Source organism: Etheostoma spectabile, chromosome 13, assembly GCF_008692095.1.
Source record: "Etheostoma spectabile isolate EspeVRDwgs_2016 chromosome 13, UIUC_Espe_1.0, whole genome shotgun sequence".
Lineage (NCBI taxonomy): Eukaryota > Metazoa > Chordata > Actinopteri > Perciformes > Percidae > Etheostoma > Etheostoma spectabile.
Window position 1 is genome coordinate 12,943,894 of NC_045745.1, and position 9,780 is coordinate 12,953,673.

Sequence of the window (9,780 nt, forward strand, 5' to 3'; positions counted from 1 at the left end):
ATGATCATGATGATGATCCTGGCCTAAATATCACGTAAAACCTTCTTTTAAACATTCTTTTTGCTTAAATTGGTTTGTTCAAACCTGGTTGCATGTTGTCTGTCAGTGTTATATGAAAATATTTGTGAGTTTTTTTAAACATGTTTTTAGTAAAGAAAATTTCACTTTATCTGCCATTGTTGCCCATTTCTTTTTCTTTTGCTGTTCTGAAAGACAATGTTAAATAAATTATTTGTTTTGTAAATGTTTGTTTAATTTCAGTTTGTTATCAGCTTGATAAAATATAAATTATGACGGTGTATGAGGGCCATTATGGGTTCAAAAAAAGTTGCTGCGCTTTTCGAAGCTTCACGCCTTCAGGATCAATTAATCTGTCGTATTGTGTCCTGCTGTACCACAAAAGCTATCACCTCATCCAAATCAGTATGTTGTTTTCTTTTGAATAGGCATGATGCTTATAACGATATGCTGATTATGGGCCAAATTCACAAGTATTTCTAATTGCTAAATCAGTTTGCAAAGTATAATTTAATTCGGTCGTCGACTGTAGGCATAACACAAGGCAAGTGGCGGTGTCTGTGGTGTGATGAGGTTGATCCAACTTTGCAAAGTGAAGTGATGTGGTTCCTTAACAAAACACTATTCTTCTGAGTCTTTTTCTCGTAAATTTGTGACTTTAATCTCAGAGAATTTCAAAATTCTTGTGAATTTATTACTTTAATCTTGGAAATTATGAGTTTTTTCATGGAAAATTAGCTGTGAGCCCCAACTCAGTAATTGTTTTCTGACCTATAATGGCCCTAATAAACCGTTGTAATAAATAGCTTTCAGAGAACTATCAAAAAATATTCCTGAGCAAGTCTGCAGTTCCAGTGACCCGACAAGAAAGAAGTTAAGTGGCTAGAAGCCCCTTTAAGTAACCTACGTTAGCCAAATACTGAATAGAGATAAAACTGCTGTCCATTGCTTTCAGCTTTTAAGAATAGATTATATTCTTTGCTCATCGTTGTCTAGTCAGTCATCTGTTTACATCTGTAATGTTTCCCTTCAGTTTGTCTGCTCTAGTTTTAGATCAGTAAGTAGTTGTAAGCTAACAGAACAAAATGCTTATCCATATAACCAACCTACCTGCCTATGTGAACCCGTTTCCCCTCTTCTTTCCTCCCTCACAGCTGCAGCATCGCCAGGCAGCTGAGCGGCAGCGCCTGGCCGAGGAGGAGCAGCTGCGAAACCAGATGACGACTCGGCGGGCCAAGGCAGAGGCGGAGAGAAAACACCAGGAGAGGCTCGTCCTACTGGCCCAGCAGCAAGAGGAGAGGGACAGGGAGGAAAAGGAGGAGTCCAGGAGGAAGAAGGAGCTGCTGGAGCAGATGGAGAGGGAGAAGGAGCAGCCCGTGGATCACTCAGACATGGTCGACCGCATGTTTGGCTTCCTAGGGAACACCGGGCCGCTGCCCAACCAGGACGGACAGGCACCAACTGGTTTCGAAGTAAGTTTTTATGGTTTTTGTATATACACTGAACTAAATTATAAATGCAACACTCTTGTTTTTGCCTACATTTTTCATGAGCCGAACTCAAAGATCTAAGACTGTCTGAACCTGTCTAAATCTGTGTTAATGAGCACTTCTCATTTTCTGAGATAATCCATCCACCTCACAGGTGTAGCATATCAAAATGCTGATTAGACAGCATGATTATTGCACAGGTGTGCCTTAGGCTGGCCACAATAAAAGGCCACTCTAAAATGTGCAGTTTTATCACACAACACAATGCCACAGATGTCGCAAGGGAGCGTGCAAATGGCATGCTGACTGCAGGAATGTCCACCAGAGCTCATGCCCTTGAATTGAATGTTCATTTCTCTACCATAAGCCGTCTCCAAAGGCATTTCAGAGAACCTGGCAGTACATCCAACCAGCCTCACAACCGCAGACCACTTGGAACCACACCAGCCTCTGTGTGAGGCAAACGGTGGTCATACCAGATACCAGATTTTTTTTGCATTACTGTATACGTAACTACAAACAATATGTACAAAATGTGCATTATCAGTGTCATATGTAACATGCAGGTATACCTTAAAACTTTAGTGCACTATAACCTGGTAATCACAGGTAATGTGCAAAAGAAGCCCAGTGTGAACAAATAGTTCCATGAAAAATAAAATGTGTTACACATATTGACATTTTTCTTCTATCCATGTGTGTGTTTTCCTTCCACTGAGGACTTGGAGAACATTCCTCATGGTGAGGAAGCTGAAGAAGAGCTGCTGAATGAAGCTATGCCGTTACCTGATGAGGAAGATGAGGATTTGTCCGAGTACAAGTTCTCCAAATTTGCAGCCACATACTTCCAGGGTGTTTCCACTCACTCGTATATCAGACGTCCACTGAAACAACCTCTGCTTTTTCACGAGGACGAAGGAGACCAGCTGGTGAGACCATAAAACCTCCTTTATTTTCACCTAGGCTTCCAGTCCTCTCAGGCGTTGTCATTTGTTTATGAATGCTTTGTTAATAATGCTCATGCTTAAAAAATGATTCATTCCTATTAAAACAATTAGCAAAGCACCTTTAGTGTGCATGCTAAGAAGAAAACAAATTATAACTGACATGTTACAAAGTGACTCACTCACCTTACTGCTGATTTATATATCCCGTTCTGTCCTCCAGGCTGCATTAGCAGTGTGGATCACCATATTGAGGTTCATGGGAGATTTACCGGAGCCAAAATGCCAATTGGTCATTAATGACGGTAGCGAAAAGATTCCCGTCATGACGAAGATCTATGAAACACTCGGCAAGAGGACCTACAAGAGGGAGTTGCAGGAAATGCAGGTGGAAGAAGAGGTGAGATTATGCTGAGGTGACAAATTGTTTTGTTAGCATTACTGATGGTCAGGTAAACTTACAAAATGGCGTTGTCACTCCATGTGTGTGTCTACAGAACAGCTCCATAGACAGCCAGAAGAGGAACTGTGTCAGACATAAACTTGTGTCGCTCACCCTGAAGAGAAAATCTAAAATCGCTGAGGAGGTGAGACTCAAACCAACAACTTCTTTTTGAAGGTCCCACGACATGGTGTTTTTTGGATGCTTCTATATAGACCTTAGTGGTCCCCTAATACTGTATCTGAAGTCTCTATCCCGAAATTCAGCCTTGGTGCAGAATTACAGCCACTAGAGCAAGTCCCACAATGAACTTTCCTTAGGATGTGCCATTTCTGAGTCTGTAGCTTTTGAGGAGGAGAGAGGTGCAAGGTGGAGGCTGGGGGTGTGGCCTTGACCAACTGCCACTTGGCTCATTTGAAAGTCATGATGTCTCTCTCTTTCTCATGGGTGGGCCAAATTCTCTGGGTGGGCAAAGCAGAGAAAGGGGAGTTAACCGTGCTACTTATGAGGTCATAAGGAGTGAGATTCCAGATCAGCTCATCTGAGCTTTCATTTTCTCAAAGGCACAGCAGGATGTCCATGGCTCGGTTTATACCTATCGCCATTTCTAGCCACTGGGGGACCATAGGCAGGCTGGGGAAACGCATACTAATGTTAAAAAACTTCATAAAGTGAAAGTTTCATGCCATGGGACCTTTAAGTTATCACCGGAGTTTGTTGTTTATACTTTGACATTTTTAGCATTTAGTGGGCACTTAGAGCTCACCAACATACTAATGTCACTACTTATGGAGTAGGTTAAAAATACCAAATATTTTGATAATTAAGGTTCCTTGTTTGTTCTCATGTGGTCTATTTTTGTGAGGGGCAATAGAGCATCACATTTCATGGTAAAACACCACTTTGACAGGGTGATTACAAAGTACTTTCGGAGTGTAGAAGTCCAGTTAGTTTGTTTGTCAAAGTTTTTTTTTGCCTTTGAATGTCGGTGGCAGGTGACCAGGCGGTTGACAGAGGTGGACTACGGCCTCCAGGGGAACAGCATGCTGGAGGAGCGACCCACCTCCAACCTAGAGAAACTTCACTTCATCATCGGCAACGGCATCTTGCGGCCCGCCCTCAGGTGACCTGCAGGCAACTGTATTTTTAGCATCTTAACGTCCTTTTAGTGTCATCACCAAATCTAAGTGCGCGGGATCATGTGTGCTTTCAGTGTGACTTGAGGCAGCAGTGTTTGTTACACCCTGCAGTATAGACTGTGTAGAGTTTGTCCAGAGGATGGTGCTAAAGGAAAGGTAATGGGGATTAAAACCAAAAGGTTTTATCCTTGGGTACAATAATTAGTTGAATAAATCTCACTTCTATCAACTTTATTTAAAAAGTTGACATTTCGACTTAAGGGTGGCACAAGAAGAAAGTTCTCACAGGGGGCGCCTGGTTAGCTCCCCTGGTTGAACATGTGCCCCACGTACAGAGGCTCAGTCCCTGTCACAGCTGCTGCAGGTAGAGTTCCAACTTGCAGCCCTTTGCTCCCATTAATGAAGGCAATAAAAGAGTATACAAAATGAGAAGGGTTCATACTGTGGAGCATGAATGTGCGAAGTAAATATCATAGTAATTTGCTCTTTAGATTTTTAAGTAAAGATTTTGTAGAGCCAGAGGAATTGTTAAGTGGTCAAAGTAAACACTAGGATTCATTCAATTCCCCCCAAAGATCCTTGTAACATGGCCCTCAGTTTCAGCACTGTGCTAAAACATTTTTCCCAAAAAGTTTTCTAAACTTGTCATGGAACAGTTTGTGTTTTTTTCACCAATTTAACACATCAGTGTGTTTTCAAGTGTTCTTTAAAGCCTTTTGTGGCTTCAGAGGAAGCTGTGTGAAGTCTGATGTCCTCAAACAATGTCACATGAGTCAGCGTCGGTTAGGTCTGAAGACTACAAGTTTAAAAAAACAAATAACAAAAATGGAGTTGTGTAATTAGAAAACAGCGAGCTTACCAGACCTCTGTAGCAGTGGCGGATGCAGAACGTGACAGATGGGTGGGCCTAGATTAAGTTGAGGTGGGCCTGAATCAAGGGTGTCCCGAAATCAAAGCAGTAGCTTGATGAAACATTAAAAACTGTTCACAGGGCTTAAAGACGAAAAAGGGAATTCATTATAGAAGATACTGCTCGTTCAACTTCCAATTATGATTAGGCTAACTATCTCATATTTTTGACTAGGCTAAATAAGACAAAATATCAACAAACTATCTAGGCTGCTATTTTCAACAAACTTTAGGCGTGGGTCATAGTCGTGTTAAATCTGCCAATAGCGTGCTAGGTAGATCAACAATCATTTTCCTTGAGACTGTTCTTGAAGATGGAGACAGAATGCAACAATTTCAAGTTTTCTGTTACCGTTGTTTGCGCCATATTGCAATATTGCAACATTGATGCTTCATTGACCAATGAAAACGCACCAACATACTTAATTTTTTAAATAGTTATCAGGCTTACTTATAATTTTACTGTCTTTACATGCTATAGATAAAATACACAACATACAGTACTAATATCCATGTTTAACTATACAGAGTAGTATTTTTTGGGGGGGGGAATTTCTGATTGGGTGGGCCAGCCATGTGGGCCCGCAGCTCCAAGCCTGCTCTGTAGCCCGCTTCTCATCTCTGCTGCAGGCTAGAGACTCTATGCTATATTAGCTGCTACTAACATAACACACCCAAATTTCTGACTCAGCTGAATGTGAGTTGCATTGTGGGTAATGTAGCTGGGTATTTACAGGGAGGAAGAATGCGGGGAATAAATCAGACAATATCTCTGGTCAATTTTGATAATTTTTTTTCTTTTTCTTTTTTTTACTTTTCATCCTCAGTCCAAAGTGTTATATACGTGCAATGTTAAATTGGCTGAGTACTCCTTTAAGGTGTAATTTTAATGTGACGGTGGTGTCAGACATGGAGGGACTAAAATAATGTAGAATTATTATTTTAGGAATATCATCTCATGAATATGTATTCAAATTTTCATTGCAGTGTAACCAGTGAAATATAATGCTCTGAATCAATAATTTATTACAGCATTGTGTTTTGCATCTGGTTTTGCTCAGCTGTTGTTTCTCTGTCTCAGGGATGAGATCTACTGTCAGATCTGCAAACAGCTCACTCAAAATCCATCCAAGAGCAGCCACGCCCGCGGATGGATCCTGCTGTCTCTGTGCGTAGGGTGCTTCGCCCCTTCCGAGAAGTTTGTCAAAGTAAGATAACTCTAACTTACTTCACATCGGAATACCACCAACTGTATGGGGATGCTACAACTTTTAAATACTGCAGTTAACCCATGGCTTCCTGATTAGTTCATTTAGACCCAACATTGTCTTTTGTGGGATTTTCCAAATTCATTTGTATTTGATGACAATATTCAGGAAATGTAGACTGGATATGCGTGTTAAACTTGAACGGACTGGAACAATGTTCAAAAGTCAGCAATCTCACTCAAAACTAAACATAAAAAAATGTTTTACTAAGGCAGAATTTAGTCCAAAGAATTCTGGTGATAACTTCAATTCCCTTTCCATTGTCTAATCTTCATTGATCCCATAATCAAAAGCAGTTTTTGCTGTGAACATAAAAAACAGAACTTACACAGTAAAAATAGAAGAAATCCAGACTGATCTCGGCCAAAGAAATAAGCACAAAGGATTTATTAAAATCCAATTGAGTGTATAGACAGCACAGATCGATTACTGAAAACACTCAGCAGCGCACTGTGCACAGCCACTTTCTGTCCCCATCATAAACGCATAAATTATAGACAGAAAATGAATCATTTAAAATAACATTTCCTAGCTATTGTGAGGATTGGCTGTTCTTCTTTGTGTTATGCAACAATACAAATCTTTGGCATTGGTCTCTAATTTTTTTTTCCACCTTTACGCCTTTCTGGGGATCTCCAATTGAATCTGTTTGTATTTCCATGCTTCACGCACTAATTTCACTCAGCTTCATTGATTTAATGAAGGTGTTCTCTGACTCTCTGTCTGTTGTTATATTCTTTCCCTCTGTTGTCAGTCTTTACGGACATTTTTAATCAACGGCCCCCCTGGTTATGCTCCATATTGTGAGGAACGGTTGAGAAGGACGTTTGTCAACCGCACAAGGACCCAGCCGCCATCTTGGTTGGAGTTGCAGGTACTGAACATGCCCGCTGATCTGTGTTTGATTTGTCGGCTCAGGTTCTGAAAAGTCCTTAAAAAGCATTGAATTCAGTTTCCTCAAAAATTACCCTGTTTATCCAGGTCCGGGTCACATTAGGTGTAACAATTATATCAGAAATGATTATTCGGAATTAATAAAAACAATAACAAACTAACAATTCAAGACTCTTGTCCCTACTGTTTTTCATGAAGCTGATATTAAACTAAATTCTGTGTAGTGATAAAAAAAGTCTTACATTGAACATCGTTAGCCCTGCACCAAAGTCAGTGAGATAGTTTTCATTTCAAATGTTTCAAAATGTTTTCAGTCTTCCAACTCAAATCAGAATATAGAACGATTTTAAGCAGGCCATGGGACTAAAAGGTATCCAAACCTATGCATGACTATTATGTTCCAGTCAATTAATAATAATTTAAATCAGTTTTCAAGAGACATAAATGTCTGGTTTTTCATCATGCTTTCAAACTTGGCAAGTATGATCATGAAACAGATGTGGAATTTAACTATATATGGTATTAAAAAATGTCTTTAAAAATTTAACTAAAAAATATACAAGTTAATTAACATTTTTTAAATTTAACTTTGTGAGCTGGAAAAACCTGTAGCAGTATCAGCACATCTTAACCATTTTAATATCTTAAGTCAGTTAATGTGATTTAAAAAAAATTAAACAAAGAACCATATCTCAAAGTTTCTCACAGAAAACAAAATATTCTTTATCTCAGCCGCATACCTTTTCTTTTAAAAGAATGACATTTGTAGGCCATAAAAATGACCGTTTGGTTATTAAATCGCCACTAAATGCTTGCTCTTGGGGGAAATTACTAGAATGTTTTGGTCTTTGTAAATGATAGAGTTTGGTATACACCTACTCTATCTGTAAAGTGTCTCGAGATAACTTTTGTTATGATTTGATGCTATAGATGAAATTGAATTGAATTGAAATTGAATTAAATGCTTCAATGACCTTTTTTCACCCCTCAGGCCACCAAATCTAAGAAGCCCATCATGCTACCCGTGACGTTTATGGATGGCACCACCAAGACTCTCCTGGCAGACTCCGCCACCACCGCCAGTGAGCTCTGCAACGCTTTGGCGGACAAGATCAACCTGAAAGATCGCTTTGGCTTCTCCCTGTACATCGCCCTGTTTGACAAGGTGAAACTAAGACATTAGACCAGTATATATCCAGTATAGTTTTTGCGTTTTTATGCAGAGGTGGAACTTAAGTACAATTTTGAGGTACTTGTACTTTCCATGAGTATTTTCATATACACTGTATACTTCGACTCAACTACATCTAAGAGGCAAATATTGTACTTTTGACTCCACTACATTTGTACTTTTTTAGATGACAGTTTTTCATCCCCTTCTTGTCCAGTGGAAACCATGTATCTCCAGATGTGTTGATGTTGAATGTTTGTGATCAACTGAAGGATGAAGTGTTCTTTATGTGTTATAATTATCCTACTTCTTCAGATAAATAAAGTCTTAAAAGGCCTCTTGGATCAGCTGGACAATGCTTCGTCACAAAGCTGAAAACAAGGCTGTTTTACTGACAATATGAAAAGTTGACTTTTATAGAGATATGTTCTATATCTATGGATATGTGGTTCTCACTGGACAAATATAACAATCTTATAGAAAATTATGCACTGCTGTAGATTAAACTACCCAAACAATACAGTACATCTACAACAGTAAAATGTAACATACACATTAATGCAGCAGTAATGTTAATTCAGAAACATCAGTTATAATAGTAAAACATTTAACTGCACAATGAGTACTTTTACTTTTATGAGTACTAGTATTTTGATTATAACTTGCTGATAATGCTTTTACTTAAGTAAGGTTTTGAATGCAGGACTTTTACTTGTAGTGAAGTATTTTTGCAGTGCATATTAGTAGTTTTACTATTACTTACTGAATACTTCTTTTGCCACTTGTGTACAGTAATATGACACCATGTTGACCTCTCTGAAGGTTAAATCTTCAAATCTGAAAAATGCTGACTTCACTGTTCCTTCAAATCTGTTTTGGGTCAGGTGTCATCACTGGGCAGCGGCAGCGACCACGTCATGGACGCTGTCTCCCAGTGTGAGCAGTATGCCAAGGAGCAGGGTGCACAGGAGAGGAACGCCCCCTGGAGGCTCTTCTTCAGGAAGGAGATCTTCAACCCCTGGCACAACCCCGTGGAGGACTACGTTGCCACAAACCTCATTTACCAGCAGATCGTCCGAGGGGTGAAATTCGGAGAGTACCGCTGTGAGAGGGTCAGCAGCTTTGTTTTGTTTAACATGCAGTTGATGTGCTTGATTGGTAGTTTACTGACTTATTTTAAGAGGAGATCCTGTTCACATCAGTGGTAGAATGACACAAAGTTACATTTACAAGTACTATACTAAATTTGAAGTATGTGTACTTTACTTCACTACACTTATTTTACAGCTTTATTTCCTTTACATATTTATTTGCACACAAAACATATGAAGAGTTTATATTCAATTCAATTTTCAATAATATTTTATTTATATACTTCACAGATATTTATATACTTCCCAGGCTCCTGGTAGGTGGTGTCTGGCGGTACCGGTTGGGGGTGTGATGAACAGTGGCAATAATAGTCACAAAAAGATAATAGAATTATGACAAGAAATAGTAGTTGT

The 9,780-nt window shown here is 39.4% G+C and overlaps 1 protein-coding gene across 5 annotated transcripts in view; it reads left to right on the top strand.

Moving 5' to 3' along the window:
* Positions 1 to 9,780, top strand: part of myo7ab (myosin VIIAb) — a 55,483-nt gene that overhangs the window by 22,069 nt on the left and 23,634 nt on the right. For all 5 annotated transcript variants that reach the window (XM_032534435.1, XM_032534436.1, XM_032534438.1 and 2 more), the window contains 9 exons: positions 1,173 to 1,490; positions 2,228 to 2,437; positions 2,676 to 2,852; positions 2,950 to 3,039; positions 3,890 to 4,017; positions 6,024 to 6,150; positions 6,965 to 7,084; positions 8,096 to 8,269; positions 9,160 to 9,387. In XM_032534435.1, coding sequence (XP_032390326.1) covers positions 1,173 to 1,490; positions 2,228 to 2,437; positions 2,676 to 2,852; positions 2,950 to 3,039; positions 3,890 to 4,017; positions 6,024 to 6,150; positions 6,965 to 7,084; positions 8,096 to 8,269; positions 9,160 to 9,387 — 1,572 coding nt within the window. The remainder of the gene's footprint in view (positions 1 to 1,172; positions 1,491 to 2,227; positions 2,438 to 2,675; positions 2,853 to 2,949; positions 3,040 to 3,889; positions 4,018 to 6,023; positions 6,151 to 6,964; positions 7,085 to 8,095; positions 8,270 to 9,159; positions 9,388 to 9,780) is intronic.